Source organism: Chroicocephalus ridibundus, chromosome 1, assembly GCF_963924245.1.
Source record: "Chroicocephalus ridibundus chromosome 1, bChrRid1.1, whole genome shotgun sequence".
NCBI lineage: Eukaryota > Metazoa > Chordata > Aves > Charadriiformes > Laridae > Chroicocephalus > Chroicocephalus ridibundus.
In genome coordinates, this window is record NC_086284.1 from 126,746,961 (window position 1) to 126,764,005 (window position 17,045).

The 17,045-nt window shown below is 48.7% G+C and overlaps 2 protein-coding genes across 3 annotated transcripts in view; one reads left to right on the forward strand and one right to left on the reverse strand.

Annotated features, from left to right (window-relative positions):
- The first annotated feature begins 678 nt into the window (after positions 1-678).
- Positions 679-16,225, forward strand: ATP1B1 (ATPase Na+/K+ transporting subunit beta 1). Its single transcript, XM_063350788.1, has 6 exons — positions 679-1,022; positions 3,726-3,854; positions 11,051-11,206; positions 11,985-12,169; positions 14,036-14,116; positions 14,806-16,225. The coding sequence occupies exons 1-6, from the start codon at positions 923-925 to the stop codon at positions 15,070-15,072; spliced, it is 918 nt and encodes a 305-aa protein (XP_063206858.1). The 5' UTR covers positions 679-922; the 3' UTR covers positions 15,073-16,225.
- Positions 16,167-17,045, reverse strand: part of NME7 (NME/NM23 family member 7) — a 92,961-nt gene continuing 92,082 nt past the window's right edge. For both annotated transcript variants that reach the window (XM_063350775.1, XM_063350764.1), the window contains one exon: positions 16,167-16,303. In XM_063350775.1, the coding sequence (XP_063206845.1) occupies positions 16,271-16,303 (33 nt within the window). In that variant the 3' untranslated portion in view covers positions 16,167-16,270. The remainder of the gene's footprint in view (positions 16,304-17,045) is intronic.

Sequence of the window (17,045 nt, forward strand, 5' to 3'; positions counted from 1 at the left end):
AGGGTGGGAAAGGGTGGAGAAAATATGTGGAATAATACAATATTGCAACCAAATAGGAAATTTGGAGGTAAATCCGTGTAATTTTACCTGTCCTGCCATGGTACCACAGGATCAAGGCACGCTAATTACCTGCAATCGCAGCGCAGATTAACGATTAAATACCTTAATGCCTTAAATGCCTTAATGCCTTAAATACCATTATACCATTTTCCCTTCCCCCCCCTCCCCCCCCCCCGTTTTCCAACAAAGGAGGACTGATGAGACAGGGGACGACGGCGACGACACCCGGTGACACAGGCCAGGACCGGTTGCCCGAGCTGCAGGCACGGTCGCTTTGCCTTAAACCCACACGCAACCGCGTTCAGGCGTGACCCATCCCCGACCCACCCTCCGCTGCGGAACCGCGTGTGTGTGTCGGGGGCCGGGGGGGCGCTGTCTACGGTACCGCGCGTGCGCCTCCCCGCGCGTGCAGGTGTGCCCGCGTGTCCCGCCCCGCGCCCGCCGCAGCCCGCCCCGGCCCGTCTGCCGCAGCCCCGCCGCTCCCCGCGGCGGCCCCCCCGCTTCCGCGCCCCGCTAGGCCCCGCCCCCGCGCCCGCCGGGCCCCGCCCCCTCTGCCCCTGTGGCGGCGCCCATTGGCGGAGCCGGCGGCGGGGGCGGAGCCGGCGGTGTATATGAAGGGGCGCGGCAGGCGGGGAGCGCGGTTGCTCTGTGCCCGGTGGGCTCCGCTTCGCTTCCCCCCTTCGCCGCTCCCGGTTCCCTCCAGCCCCCGCAGCCCACCCCGCCGGCTCGCCCCGCAGCGTGGGCGGGCGCATCTAGACCTTCCCGGTGCGGCGGGGCGCGGAGCTCGGCCGGGGCCTGCCGGCGCCGCCCGCCCAGGGCTAGTCCTCTCCCCGCCACTCGCCCGCCCCACCACCCGCTCGCCATGGCCCGCGGGAAGGCCAAGGATGATGACGGCAACTGGAAGAAATTCATCTGGAACTCGGAGAAGAAGGAGCTGCTGGGCCGCACCGGGGGCAGCTGGTGTGAGTGCCGGGACGGGGGGCGGCGGGGCCGGGTCGGGGGGCGGCGGCGGCGATGCGGCGGGCACTGCAGCACGGCCCCCGGTGCCCCGCCTTCCGCCGGCTGCGGCGGGGCTGCGGCCCCCGGCGACGACGGCCCGGGGCTGGCGCGACGCTTCCCCTCGGGATGAGGATGGGGGGGTTCCTCTTCCCCCCCCTCCCCCCAGTGTCCTGTGGGGCACCGGCGGGGTCCGTGGGGCGCTGCCCGCGTAGGTGTGACTTCAGGTGGGTCCGGGGGTGAGGCAGGGTCGGCTCCCGGCACCGGGATGGAGCGTGGGGCGGGCCGACCTTGGCGAGGGCGCCTCGTCCTTGGGTCTCCTTCCCCGGCGGCTGGCCCGGCCCGGGAGCATCGCCGTGGGGGAGCCTGCCCTCCCAACCATCGTCTGCCTTGGACATCAGGGTGGCTTTCCTTTTTTCCCCCCTTTTCTCTGGATGAAGGAACCCGAGATAATTTTACCTCGTCGAGAGAGAACAATTGGCTCTTAATGCCTCTGCAAGAAGGAAGTGGCTATGTGTGCATTCGTGATTAAATGCTCATGATGTATTTATTAGGTGCTGTACAAATAGCACTTAGACTAAGAGGCTTTTAACATTTTCTTTACGCAAATAGACAGTCTTCCAGTTGCTGCCAACCACAGCTGGTGTGCCACCCTTGTGATGTTGAATTCGGTTCCTGCTGTAATGGATAAGCCGGAGGTGTCACATCCTGAGCTGCCGGCTTCAGCTCTGGCAGGCGGGCGGACTAGAGCAGGCTTCTGCTGTATCTTTACGTGAGCTGAATTGGGCTGTGGGTGCGCATGGATAGGTATTTTCTGCTCCTGAGGCACCAGGCAACTGCGCAGTGCTTCAAATGCGGAGGCTGAACGAGGTCCTTCTCCCAGAGTGCCTATACCTATCCGCCTAGGACTGATTTCCATTTGTGGAGTCGATCTGCAGGCTGATGATCTGATTCATCTGTCATAAACCTACCTGTTGCAGGAAGCTTTCTTGTTCAACCCAGTTGTGCTTGGTTGCTAGACCTGCTGTGTGATTTTTTTTTTTTGAGACCTCAGAGTGGTTTTGACCTTTAAGGTGTCTTTGGCATTAAGAGCATCCTGGCTGGGAACCTGATTAAATAAGCTACCTCCCAGTGTTTGCCTTTTGATGTTACAAAACTCAAAAGGCGTTACGCTGCAGACAACAGCATTAGTGTTTGGTTTGTTACAACAGCACCTCCTATGACCGTGCTCTGGAAAAAATTTCCACACGTCCCTGACGTCACAGCCATTTGCTTTACGCTGCCTGGATACCGAAGAGTGCCTTTAACTCCTGGAGCACCACGTTACCGCACCCAGCTTTGCCCTCCAGCCCTGGTTACTTCCCCTGCCTCTGGTGCACGCGAGGAAGACAAAAGGATGGAGTGCCTGTCTGACAGTGTCCTTCAACCTCCATGTCAATGGCTGTCCCACCTGCTCGCCTGTCTTTCATAGATGTGAAAAGAAAACAACCAGAACTGCCTGCTTTCATCCAGAGGCTTCTCCAGTGATGGAGTTTTTTCTTAAAGATGGGGCTGGGGAACAAGGAGAAATGCTTCCACCTACTGCTTCCTCCCCTTCCTTTGTGTAGCTCATCACTTCAAGTCCTTCAAATAAACCACCTCCTTTTTTCTTGGCAAGTAGATGAGGACAGTCCGAGATCAAGCAGGCTCTCTCTGGCCTCTGTGCTGGCCTGCTGGTTCCTGCAGCTGATTAGCATATAGTTGCTTGGCATGGGCTGGCTTATCCTTCCCGTAGGCGGCCTGGTGATGCCTAGTACGGCATGTTACTGTGCAGTTAATCAGTTGAGATAATCCTTGTAAACGGGTAACTGATACCCAGAGTCTGAGCTGTGCTGCGTCTCCAGGCTCTTCTCTACCCTCCCACCCCCTCCAAGATTATTCTAGGCATCTCCCTTTAGACCAAAACTAAATTCAGTCTTTCATTATTATGTAATTCACTTTTTAATTGGTATGAGCAGTGCTGGAGTGCCTCTGTAGACATACAAGGCTGCTAAATGTGTGGTACTGTGACATGTCTGAGTACTTTCCTACATTTAAGGTTGAGTATTGGAGCTAATTTGGGCCCAAATTCTGCTCCTGTTGCCTTTAATAGAGGTGATAGCCTGAATTACTAGGGGAGATCAGGCTTTACCATTGCTTGTGAACCTGAATGAAACACTTACGGTAGACTGTCCTGGAAATTTGAGGCTCAGAGCTTTGTGGAACGGGTGTCCTTCAGAGCACACCCATAGTGTGGCTTCTTGCCGCTGGGCACTTGCTTCACTGAAGGAAAGTCTGTCACCTGTGGTAGCATGTGATGGTAGTGCTGTGTCAGCCAAGAGAGCCCTTAAAATAGGGGAGAAGATGGTTTAATCGTGATGTTTTACAATCCCAAATCCTGATTCATGGATTTCTAGGTTTTAGGGGCTTGTGCTTCCAGCCCCCCAAACAACTGGAGTGACTTATATTTTTCTGTTTGCATCAGGGCATAATCTCACTGTTAAATATATGCCTCTGCAACAGGGCTTGCCGTCTGAATTCTGTGTATTGGGCTTTGCCTTGCAAGTGGCAGAGGCTGGGAATTTTGTCCTGAGATGTGACTGCCTTGAGGGCTTGATTTGATTCCTCTTTCTGTTTGTTTTCTCTTGCAGTCAAGATCCTCCTCTTCTATGTCATCTTCTATGGTTGCCTGGCAGGTATATTCATTGGGACCATCCAAGTGATGTTGCTCACTGTCAGTGAATTTGAGCCCAAATACCAGGATCGAGTGGCACCTCCAGGTAACTAAATAGGAGGCCCATGTTTGACTTGGTGCAAGCTGTTCGGGGGAGGCGGGTTGGTTACTCACCTCAAGAAGGAGGATGAAATAAGCATGTCATTGCTGCAACACATATTTGTAGGGGGTGGGTATGTTCTCAGCCTTCTGTGTTAACAGTACTGGGGTTTGAAGGCAATCCTGCTAGAATTAAATGTTGCATCACATGAAATATGCCTCCTATCTGAGAGGAGCTCGAACCTGGATTGCTCTTCTTCCCTTCCCCTATACCGAAGCGATGGAGTGAGGCTAAGAGGCTTCATTTGGCAATGAGCTGTATGAAGAAGCTGGGTTCAGTTTCCCTTTATTCATAGCCACTGTGTTCCCATGGGTAAGTGAAGGGACAAAGGTAAAATGTTAGCTTTATCTGTGAAACTGGGGTGCGCAAGGAGAAAGGTGACAGGTCCATTTCTCGGTGTGCTTACTGAATTGTATTAGCCAACACTTGAACTCCTTGTGTGATCTAGAGGCAACAGTAGCATTTACTTTACTAATGGGTATTTCAATTGAATGTGTCGTGGGAGGTTAAAGATGGGTCTCGTAGTTGCTGATGCATGACCTATGTTTATTAGACAAAATAAGTCTCTGATCAAAATTAAAATGACCGCTTGAGCAGTGTCTGTGGCCAGCCTGCCTTGGTAGGGGCAAATGTAGTAAGTAGCCCTTGCCGCAGGTTCCCCGCTCCGCCTGTCTGGGCTCTGCCGCGCTATCCGATTCCCACCGCAGCCAGCGGCAGCTCAGAGCGTGGGGGGGAGCTGCGCAACTGCTGCTTTCCCACATTACAAATGACCTTGAGGCTGCTTGGCACTGGGGATGGTAACGATCTGTCTCCAGTTGCTCTGTAAAACAGTTCAGAAGCTTTTAATAACAGTGGTATTTAAGTGACAATTGTGAGGCTGATGGCTTGTAGCTACAGAAGTTGGCTCTGGTGTCGCATGGCGTCTTATAGCCCCGCTGTCTGCAGTCCTATGCTGTGATTATTCCCTGCTCTAACAACACAGGGAATGCTACCATCACCAAATGGTGTTATATCTCAGCAAAGTCTTTTTCAGATAACTGTTTTTCCACTGTCACTTTTTAAAGAGGGAACAGAAACTGGAATTGCTGTGTTAGTGTGCGGCACTTAATGTACCAGCATGGCTGGGGTAAACGCTGTCTTAAGCACTGAATATGGCTGTTTCTGTCTCTGCAATGGGCTCTGACACTTGCAGGAAGGACTGAACTGTCGCTGATACTGCCCAGAGCCATTAGCTGCATCTGAAAAGCCACCATGGCTAACGGTGGAGTAGTTATTTTAATAATGTGTTTCTCCCCGGCTGAAGACCAGTGGTCTCACCAGAAGTGAAATAATTAGTGAAGAAGCCCATGGATCTTGGGTTGTATCTAAATAGACCTGCTGTTTAGCCTGGTGTCACATAATTACTCGTTCTAGGTAAATTGTTTGCTTTCTGTGCGATAGCAGAAATTTCAAAAGCAGCTCTGTGGTAAAATTTCTGTGTAAGATTTCAGCCTGCAGAGGATTTTTATTCATCACTTGTATATTGCACCAGTTTTTCTGGGGCTTATCTTTTTTTTTTTTAACCAAAAAAAAAAGGAACTGAATTTTGAGATGCTCTTGTAGTGTGTACTACATAAATCAAAATGGAGGAAGAATTAAAAGGTCGTCAGGGATCTTTGTGATGGGCTTTCAGGACACATATTGAAATCAAGGGGAACAAAATCCAGGTCCTCAAATACAGGACAGCAGGCAGCCCAATAAACAAGGGTTTTGAACCAAGTTGTAACGGCACGCATACAACTTCAAGGAAATAATTACCAGTTAATGGCCCAGGAACCTATTCAGGGCATCATGTGACACCTCTTTCTACAGATGCGGGCAAGCTGGGGGTAAGGCACAGTGGAGGTTGACTGTCAATGTCAAATCTCTTCCTCGGTCTGTATGGAGCACAGCAGCCATTAGACCACAATCAAGTCAAAAGTAGCCTTTTAATGTAGGCGTTCAGAGAGGTTGACACTGTAGTGAGTTGCTGCACTGCTGTGCCTGGGAGGGCAGCAATCCCTGCGTTCCCCTGCGCTGCAAGCACAGCTGCTCTTCTGCTTCTGACAACAAACACACGTGTGGGCATGCTCACTCCTGCGCATGGTGGGCATCAGACTCCGATTTCTTGGGATCTGAGACCCCTGCAGACTATGAACTACATAAAATAGGGTGTTGTGCGATTCTAATTCCTGGTTCTTGTGGGGAGATTTGCAAGCCAAGTAAATATATTGGCAGCTTGATAGTCCTGGATGTTTGAGGAAGCTAGAGAACCTGGCTCTATTCTTGTTACAGTGCTCTGTCCTTCATGGGCAAATCACTGCTGTGTCAGCCCAAAACAGCTGGGAAAGAGGGAACTACGCTTCCCTTCAGGATTTGCAGGATAAAATGCTGTAGGGGCTGCTATAATATCATTCTTGTTCTGAAATACAACAGATTTCATAACAGCAACAGAACCTACAGGATGTTTTATTGAGTTATTGACATGGGTATAACATTGAAAGCCATAAAGTGCTATTTTTGTACCCAAGTGTCATTACTATGCTAATTGGTTTCTGCATTGAACACAACAGGAATGTTATATAGGGCTTCAGGGCAAGCTGAGTTTTGTACCTTTCCATGATACTTTTTTTTTTCCTCCTCCTCTTTTGTCTTGAGGTGGGGGAAGGGACAGTGCAGTTGACCTTCTCCAGCCTTGGCATTAGGACAGCCCCAGCTTCCCAGTTCCACGTGTGCTGCAGGCTCGGGCTCTGCTTTAAGCACAGAGGACTTAATCCTGCTAATGGGGAAGGATGGGGCTGTTGCCTCTTAAACACAACGTACTGAGTGATTAAAAAAAAAATATAAAAAATGCTCCATTCTCCTCCTCCTCTCCTTCCTCACCCCAATATAAATTGGGCTGTGTATCCTGCCATCTTGTGGTGTGCATCCTGTGGAGCGCAGCATCCCGTCTGTCACTGGGGCTGGTGTAGGGATGAGAGAGCTTGCTGCTGCCGAAGGCTCTTTTTAAGTGGCAGCTGGAAGGAAGAATCCCTGCTCAAGCCAGGGGATTTCAGGTGTCCCCGCTGCGAGTGCTGCCTGGCCACGATGTGCCTGGACAGCGAGCGTGCCGTAAAAAGGCTGCTGGGGTGTGTATTCTCTACGTGGCTGCTTTAGCTTGGATAGCAGGTGGCAGGAAAGCCCCAAGGAGCGTGTGCCACCTCCTGTGAAGCTGCCCTTTTCCGCTTCAGTCTCTTGTCATCTCAGCATCTATGTTTGGAAGAAATCTTTGAATCTCAAGCTCCAGGAATGTTATCTGCCAAGCAGATTTTGCTGCATTGGTAGAAAACTTGCACCTGCTTTTTGCATTTTGGGGGTGAGGTAGAGGGTGACTGGAAGCTTGGAAGGACATCGCTTGGTATGGAGGCTTTTAAAGTCTATCCTCATCTAGTGAGCTGGAGGGGGTGGTAAATAGAAATGGTGTAGTGGTCACTGAATTTGCCATCCTAGTCATCCCAGGGGAGTGTTCAGACTCATTCTGAACCACGATTACATGGTACTTGGAAAGGAACATTGCATGATGAAGCAACAGTGGTTACTATGAACTTACACAACCATTCCTAGTAACAAGCCTGACTTCCCACTTCTAGTTTCTTCCTCTTTACCCTCAGGACACTTTTTCCTGAAGTCTTGCTCCTGCAGCTTAGAATGATAAAGCCTATGTGAAAAATCTGGTTTTAAATGAAGTTGAATAAATGTGATTTTAATCTGCAGTGCTGTTTTGGAAGTGGAACTGTAGCTGAAAAAAAAAAAATCTACTTCACACACTTTGTTTTGTTTTAGGTATCTATCTTGGTACATCCACAGAGTTAGAAAGCCAACAGAAGGTGGTGTCTGTTACCAAGTCAAGGCATCTCTCATCGTTTATGTGGACAGTGTCAGTCAAATGAAGACAGTAATCCTATTTCCTAGCAATGTGCTCTAAGAGCCAATTGTGTAAATTGTTGAAAGTATTTTGTTGGTATTTTCTTAGCAATGCTTGATTCTTCCATGTGTGAAGAACAGCATCACCACGTGTGACACCACGGTGCATCGCTGTGTTAATAGTGTGAGACACAGAACCGTGGCAAACAGATCGTAGTCTGAAGATAAGAGGGTTGTTTAGACTCCTGGTTATGAAAGCGCTTGAGGCTTTGTTTCTTTTCCCCCATAGGGCTTGCTCATGAATGGCTTCTTCATGTACATGAAGCCCCTAAGAGGCTTATTCAGCCTGTACTTTGAGCCACATACTTCCCTAGGTGTCTAGCAACCCACGGTAGGCAGCACTGGAATGGCACAGCTTTTAACTTTTTTCTTCTTGTCCCTACTTGCTACGGTTTCCCTAACGGGGATGAGAGAAGGTTTCAGAAGGGTTACACAAGTGTTCTGCAGCGCTTACTTCCTCTCGTCATACCAAATCAACACACTTTTTCTTTAAAAAAAAAAAAAAAAAAAAACAACAAAATCCAACAACCAAGATTGCTTAAGAAGGGTTTGGTGATAGTGCTGCTCTGATAACAGTACTGAAGCTTTTATTTCGGCTATGGGATGTACAGCTGGAAAACAAAGAAGTAAATGATAGATCTGTGCTTAGGGCTTTGTGTTTGGCCAGTTGTAGGCATGTGAGAATGGAGGTTGTGGCGGAAGCCAGTAATAAAACAGCTTTATCCTGATTAAAAATTTCATAACAAGCCTTTCATCTTCATAAAGATTTGCTTTCTTGCTTCTTAAGTGGGAAGACTGGTGTCTACTTTGCTCTTGTTCTAAACAAAGAAAGCACTTGCCGTAGCAAAGTCCAGTCTGGTTCATCCAAGTACCTGTAAAAGCCCAAAGTTTGGCTGAAAGCAGCCCAGCTGTGGCCACAAGCTGAGTATACCTGGCAGGAGCGGCTGTTCTCTTGGCTGGCCACCGCAGCAGCTGTACAGAGGTGCTGCACCGAGTGGCTTTGGTGCTGCTCTGCAAAGCTTTGCAAGGCAGGGATGCTTTGGGAGGGGAGTCTCTTCTCCCAACCGAGTCGCTTGTCTCACGGGCAGAGGGGTGGCTTTGGACTGTGCTTGTCAGGGCCAGGCTCTCCTCACCGGGGAACAGGGGTGTTCTACTGGGTGGGTGGCTTTTACCCAGCACAGGGTGAACATTGCCGACCTTCCCTCCACCTTTGCCACACCTCCATGGGTGTCTTTATGCATCACCTTGGACAAGACAAAAAACAGGGCTGGAGAATTCCTTCATTTTAAAGGTCCTCAGCAAAAGTAATAGCTTAACTGCCCGACTGTGGCTTAACAAGCCTGGGCAAGCTTTCTTGAATTTTATATTTATACACTTGAATGACACACCTGTAACTTGAACTCTGGAAGAGGCAGACCCAGGAGAGGAACCAAGGTCTGCCTCTGCTGCAGTTCCAGCTAGCCACTTCAAGTGACTCAGCCTCTTGCTTCCCAGCTGGCTGGTAACATGAGGAGGGTTTGGCAGGATGGGATTGAGGTCCCTTACTAAAATTGAACCCAGCTTATTTATTGTATATATATTTAACTATAACCATTTGTGAAGCAAGAAAGCAATTACTATTGCTCGAAAAGGGGTTGAAAGCCACTGACTTTTGGAGAGTAGGATGCAGTTCTGCTCGTGGAGCAGTAAGTTGCTTCTAAACTTGTCACACTCAACCTGGTCAGTTTGCACCAGAGGGAGTTTTGAGCGGTTAAAGCTGCTTCCTGGAATAAAACTTGAAACCCTGAGCTGCTCGCTGGGTGTCTCGCTATCTTTGGCGACTAGGAGCTGCGTTCAGAGGAACAAAGCTAATCTTTGTCCTAGGTTACAAATTCCAACTCGGTGGGTAGCGGGCGGGGGGGGTGGTGGTGAGCTGGCTTGAGGAGGGACTAAGCAGAAGCACTCAAGTGGCTTTGGAAAAATTGCTGGAGTCACAAGCTCCTGCGGGTTGGGGCCAGCCAAGCTAAGCTGCCTGAGTTTTGCACCAGGGGAACTTGTTGGCAACGGGCCTGTTCTGAAAGCTGTCAAAGCAAGCGCTGCTCCCCTGCTCCTTTTTCTTGTTTTTGCTAAAATGAAGATGACAAATGGAACAGAAGTCAAGACCACAATAATTACAGTGGCCACCACAAAAGCAGCATGAACTCAGTTCCCATTACTTTAAATTTAAAATGTTAGCCATGCATCAGTGCGTTCAATTAAAATGTGACCTAAACATCACACAGGAGCAACTATTTCCAAGCCTCGTAATGAAAAGCGGAGGGGTTGGCACTTTTCATCATCTGTAGGCATTACTTGTATCTTGTCTCATCTCTTCCCCATGTCTTCTTTTTCTGTTCATCCTCCTAAAGTCAAAAGTGGAGCTAGTTACACAGCCCAGAATCTGGCATGGTCCGTTAAACATCTCTCTGGTATTTCCTACTCAGTGATGAGCTGCTGATTCGAGAGCTCAGAAATACCTGCTTATGGAGGGGAAAGACCAGAGAAAGCCATCGGGCTGATGAAGTTACTGAGTGAGAAAATGTCTCCTGCCCCGCATCCTACCAGAGGGACTACGCAAAGGCACTGTGGATTACAACCAGCAGAGCGTGACCGTACCTGACTTGGAGAACCCCTCACATTTTATTGTGAGGGTTCACGAGTGGGCAGCTCTGGTTTTTTATCCTAAACACGCAGCGTGTTTTGCAGACTTTCAGCTTGACCTACTGGGGATACATACCGAAGAGCAGGCTTCCGTGGGACTTTATTGTGCGTGGTTGGTCTCACAGGCAGACAGCTTCCCTTCTGTCCTTGGGGAGGAGGCAGGAGTGAGCGGGGGACCTGTGGTTGGCCGTTTTTCTTGACAAAAACTTTGATTTACAGCCTCCGTTCTGGATTCTGTGATTTGTATCTGCTTAGTGATGCAAACATCACGATGAATATTCCAGACTGTTGTTGGAAAGAGGAGATACGAGCTCATCAGAGCCTCCCCTCTAGTAAGCTTAAGCTGTTTTGTGCAAGCCCTGAAGTCTGAAAAATAGAGATTATTAGAATGAGTTACGTTCTTGGTGTGCGTTGTGTTGCCTAGAGGCTGTGCAACTCTGAGATGTACTTAAATGTTTTCTTCCCAATTTTGCTCTTTTTAGGACTGACTCAAATCCCCCAGGTACAGAAGACAGAAATTTCCTTTTCTGCCTCTGATCCCAAAAGTTTTGAGCCATATGTGAAGAATCTTGAGAAGTTCTTGAAGGACTACAGCGCTGATCAACAAACCGAAAACATAGTATTTCAGGACTGTGGGGGTAAGTCTCGATTGCTTCCCACAGCTGAGGGCTCTGCGTCAGGTCCATCAGAAGCTGAGGGAGAGCAGTGGTGGCCTCCGTCTGTGTTCCTTCTGTCATAACCAACGGCATGTTGGTAAACTGGTAGGCTCTGGTTTCAGTCATACGTCTGCTCATTAAATGATCAGTTTGGACAGACCAGACTTGGCCAGGGATGTACCTGGAAGTTTACTGTAGAGGTTCTATGGTTGGGAACTCCCAAATTTCACTTGGAGAAAGTTGCAGTTGACTCTAAAATGAGGTGGTGCTGATCTTAACCGCTCTGAAAGCCACAGGGGTTTTACTGCCGACTTTGCTAAAGCCAGTGTTGATCCTCTTGATGCAATGCAGCAAAACATCTGGGAGGTATTAACCTTTAATAGAGTATATGTAATAATGCGGAATATGGCTATCGCCTCATAATACGTGCATGTAAAATCTGAGGAGAACCTGCTTGTAAAAGCTGCCAAAAAAATAATCTCTGAGCCAGTGGACTACAAAGGCGTTTGTTCTCTTGTAGTCTGAGAAGAATCCTCAGTTAAAAAACAAAACCCCTGCAAACTTGCTGGTCTGGCACCAGCCCACACGTAGCGGGTGGCTGGGTGCAGGTCCGTGCTGTCAGCCTCGAGAAGGCGGCATCACTTACCGGTTTGGATGAGGGGGAAATTCAAACTACACAGTGAAGCATACGCGTTGCTGTTCCTGACAAGCAAAAGGTTGTGTTGCATACGGTTGTCTTTTCATTCCCCCACCATGACAGAAATACCGAGTGATTACAAAGAGAGAGGACCATATAATGATGCCCAGGGCCAGAAGAAGGTCTGCAAATTCAAACGTGAATGGCTAGAAAACTGTTCTGGAATAAATGATCCCACCTTTGGGTACAGGGATGGCAAACCATGCATCCTCGTCAAGCTCAACAGAATTATCGGCTTCAAACCTAAGGCAAGTATCTCTCCCCTTTCTAGCAGAGGCTACTGATAAGGAGGGGGAGTGGGCTGCAGATTTGCTGTGCCTGTTTTTCTGTCTCTTGAGAGAGATCAGTGTTAAACCTCTTCTGCAGAGGAGAAATTGTGGGATGCTTTGAGTAACTGGCTTTAAAAATACTTTTCATTTAAAAAGCAATGAAAACTGCACACTGCAAGTTGGTAACAAGTAGCGATGAACTTCACAGTGCAAACTCCTGGTTATTTGTCTGGTAACTTCTGAGCCTGCTAACCGAATTGCTCAAACGGGGTATTTTCTTCAAATGCTAAAACCCATTTTAAGTTCCTGTGTACTTCCATGGGAGCGCCCCGGACCGACTCTGTCTGTAGTAAGATCAGTAGATGGTGTCATGCCCTGATCTACTCCATTCTTTCCTCAGGCAGTGTAGAGTTGCCTGCCTTGCTAAAACCACGTAATTAAATGAAGTAGTGCTAATATTCACTATCAGACTGATACATCGGCTATAAAGTGTAAACTACATCTGAGAGTCAGGCGCAGCTCTCGCTGCAAGAAAGGCGAGGAGATCTTTAGGTTATTTAATGCAGCCGTAGGGTCTCTCTGTCACCCGCTTGCTCTGTGCTGCACCTGAAGGCATGTTTGCGGTAATGCTGAAGGATGTTAATCTGGATGGGAACAGCTTTTACGGCTAGGTTTTCACCCAACGCATTTAAATGCTAAAAAATCCTCTAAGAATTCAGAGGCAGAGCACACATTATTGAATAAGGTGGCGTGCAAAACCTGCCACTCCATTTTTGGGATGAAAAACAGCGCATGTGGTGTGCTAAGCCAGCCTTGCCACCATCCGTCAGTGCAGTCGAGGCCGGGGAACGGTGCTGTCTATCCAATGTGTTTTGGGGAACGTTTTTCTTTGAAGGGAGCCTTCCCTGTGCTAAAAGAAATGAGTTCAATTTTGGCTCATCTGATCCAGGGTGGAAACCGTGGGTGTGTTTAGGAGGAATGTGCTGTGCTTGGTGTGTGGTGGCTGTGGAATGACATAAAATGGGCACGTTTGAGGGCTGGGGAAGAGAAGGGTTTGGTGTGTTCCCCTCTGCCACAGAAGAGCTCCCGGCTGCACTAGACAGCAGGGTCTGCTCAAGGAATGAGTTTACACATTTCATTAGGAAATGATGTGTGTATCCAAGGCAGTACTTGCTTTCCTCGTTCCACGCTCCAGCAGAGACCCTGTAGCTCTTGTGTTGGGCAAGGTGTGTACAGCACGTCTGAGACCTGCAAGGGCATGAAGCAAAACTAGTGCCCTTGTTAGACCAAAGACCGACATCAGAGTTGGCGCTCCCACCTTTCCCTGGCATACTTGGAGCCTTTGTCCTTCCCTGTAGGTGGTGTCGAAGTTCAGCAACATCAGGGTGTGATGGCCGCTTTTTGTTTTCTCTTGTGTGTTTCCAGCTCTGGCTACACACACCTGGCAGGCAGGTGGCAAATCCTCCAGCAGCGCGTCTCTTCCTGCCGCTGCTGGGGCTTTGCACAAACAAGCCCCGCTCGCCAGCACTCTGAAACGCTGTCCCCAGTGACACCACAAAATTAAAAATAGCCTGATGCGCTTGCCTTGGTATCCGCAGCAGTAAAGCTGTAAGAACAGACAACAGCTCTCTCTGCTTGGGTTAAGCTCCCCGGCTTCTAATTGTGTTACGCTGCGTGTCTGTCCCAAGAACCACTGCCAAGAGCTGGTGCATCTGGAAGGGAGCTGGAAGGGATGCTGCTTAACCGCACGTGTTTGGCACCATTGAGCTTTGCTGCTGCAAAGGTGCTGCCGTCTGCAGAGACGTGTCGGGTGTGTAACGTCCCCTTGTTTTGGGTTTCTTCTAGCCTCCGGCAAATGAGAGCCTTCCTCCAGAGATTATGGCAAAATACAACCCGTTTCTCATCCCTGTCCACTGCACTGCCAAGGTAAGTTGAAATACAGTCGAGCAGAGTTGGGAAGCTGCAGGGGACGACTGTCTCTGTCTTTGTCCAAGGGTAGTGACCCCTCTCTGCTTTTCTGCTAGCAGCCGGGGTGGTTCTTACTTGGGATCTCTCCCCCTTCGGGACAGGGGTTTCTCAAAATCCTACTGGTGACAAATGACAGTTGGCACTGCCCTCACTGGGAGGGGTAAAAGCAGGGCCAGATAGCAAGGGGGGAGCCTCAAAAGCAGCTATTTTCCTTCAAAGTTCTGTGATGGAGCTCTTAGCAGGGGTGGCTGAGGCATTTTGCTTGGCATGGTAAAGCAGCTGAGAAACAGGAAACTTTTTTTTTTTTTTTTTTAGCCCAAAGATAGTTCATTTTGTCCAAAGATAGTACAGCAGGAAGCTGTGATGGTTTCCAAATGCGTAAAGAAGTGGTTGACTTTTTAAATAAAAAGCCCCTTTCCTGGCTGGTGCATGCTGGGAGGCGCTTGTTGTGTAGCTGCTGGTTAGACAGGGCTGAAGCGTCCTTCCCGCCATGGGGACCGTCCGTGCGCTGCAAGACGAGGCTGAGGGATGACCAAAGAGAGATTGGCATCTTGGTGGAAAAACAGGTGCTGCTGGGGAAAAGGGCTGCCAAAGGTAGAGTTTGGGCCATTTGTCATCGTTTTGTCTTCCTTTTCTTGCCTCCCTAGAGAGAGGAGGATGCTGACAAAATAGGCACCGTGGAGTACTACGGGATGGGCGGCAACCCCGGCTTTGGCCTGCAGTACTACCCCTACTACGGCAAGCTCCTGCAGCCGCGGTACCTGCAGCCGCTGGTGGCCGTGCAGTTCACCAACCTGACCTACGACATGGAGGTGCGCGTGGAATGCAGGGCCTACGGGCAGAACATCCTGTACAGCGACAAAGACCGCTTCCAGGGACGCTTTGATATTAAATTTGACATAAAAAGCAGCTGATTGTAAGCACAACTCTCTTCCCCCTCCCCCCCTCCTCCTCCTCTTCCTCCTAGCCATTTAAAAAGGTTAAAAAAAAAAAAAGAACAAAAAAGAAAACCTACTAGTCTTGAACAAACTGTCATACGTATGGGACCTACACGTAATCTATATGCTTTACACTAGCTTTCTGCATTTACTAGGTTAGAATGTAAACAAAGTGTAGCAATAGCGACAAATATTTATTCTACTGTAAATGACAAAAGAAAACAAAAATTGAGCCTTGGGACATGCCCATTTTTACTGTAAATTATGATTCCATAACTGACTTGTAGTAAGCAGTGTTTCTGGCCCCTAAGTATTGCTGCCTTGTGTATTTTATTTAGTGTACAGTACTATAGGTGCATACTCTGGTCATTTTTCAAGCCATGTATCGTATCTGTTTTCTACTTCTTGTGAGCAAAGACTTTTGCTGTCCAAGGTGTAAATACTCAATGGGACTAGAACTGGCATGATACTTCTCATTATTTTGTTCCTTTTCAAAGAAAGGCCCACCTGTGAGACTCTATTTAACAGCACTCCATACGGCTTCTGACTTTTCTGTGGTGTTAGGGTATTTTATTTGGAGGGGTGGCAGGGGAAACTAACTTAAGTGAAGTTAAAGAGAATAGATGATTGTGTACTGTGCTTTGTAGCGAATGCTGTCTTTCTCTCTCTCTCGCTCCACCTTTTCCCTCATCCTCCAGTATGTTGTGTGAAAGACTGGGTCAGACTATCACTCTCCTCGGTGATAGGCACAATTCTTTGCTTTGTATATTTTCTTTTTCTTTTTTTTTTTTTTCCTGCTGGAGGCATCGCACACTGTGGTGCTAATGTCTTTATTGAATGTTTTAACCATTTTCATGGTGGAAGAATTTTATATTTATGCAGTTGTACAATTTTATTTTTTCTGCAAGAAAGTGTAATGTATGAAATAAACCAAAGTCACATGTTTGAAAATAAATCTTTATTTTAAACTTTATAAAAGCAATGCAGTACCCCATAGAATGGTGTTAAATGTTGTCTAAAGTGCAAAACTCTATGTTCTAACATGTAATAATAGCCAGGAGTACAGTGCTCTTGTTGATCTTGTATTTCAGTCAGGTTGAAACATTGGACAAATAAATGAATGAACACACGGTTCTGTGTGCACGTCTCTTGCGTTGGGTGAGGACGGAGGCTGTTAGCTGTCCAGTATCTTGAAGAAGTACTGCACCTATTTCAAACAGAAAATACATCTTTGTCATTCACAGAAAGTCTGAGCTGAAGGGAGCTGAAACATGCAGCGGCTCCTATCTGTGAGCAAACGTGTCACGCACCAGTTCTGGGACAGCGTGGTTTGGTGTTAGTTGTTTTTTCTCCCTGAGCTGAGCTGAGCCGCGGCTGCTGCGGCACACATGCCCCTGATCGCACCTCAGCAATCAAAAAAAATAATCTCCAACGTAGTCACCATTACCACACCTTTTCCACCTCTGGAGGCACAGGCCACGCATTCTAGCAGCGACGACTGGTAAAAATGGTTCAGCCTTAGTGCTGGTTAAAGCCGGTCCGGGGGCGGGGAGGGCACACGCTGAAGTCACAAGCAAAGGAAACGGCGTTTCATGGCAGCGACTGGTGCTGTGTTGCTGCTGGGCCAACAGCTCGGCCCTGAGAACAGGCGCTGCCCAACAGGGCTGCTCAGATGTGACAACATGTGGCAGCTGGCGTCCTGCCGGAGTCAAGATCACTTTATGCTGCATGATGCAGAGTACCGGGGAGAGTTTCTCTGTGTAAAGCCGCAAAACATGACTATCCTGGAGCAAGCTGCTTGATAAAGCCTTCCTAATTGGAATGCATGATACTGAAAAAGCTGCTAAACGTTTTGCCGTCTGCTAGAAGGAAAATCATAGTTACGGTACGCACTGGCGGCCAGTGTATGCATTTGGCTGCTTCCTGCTATTCCCAAGGAACAGGAGCTA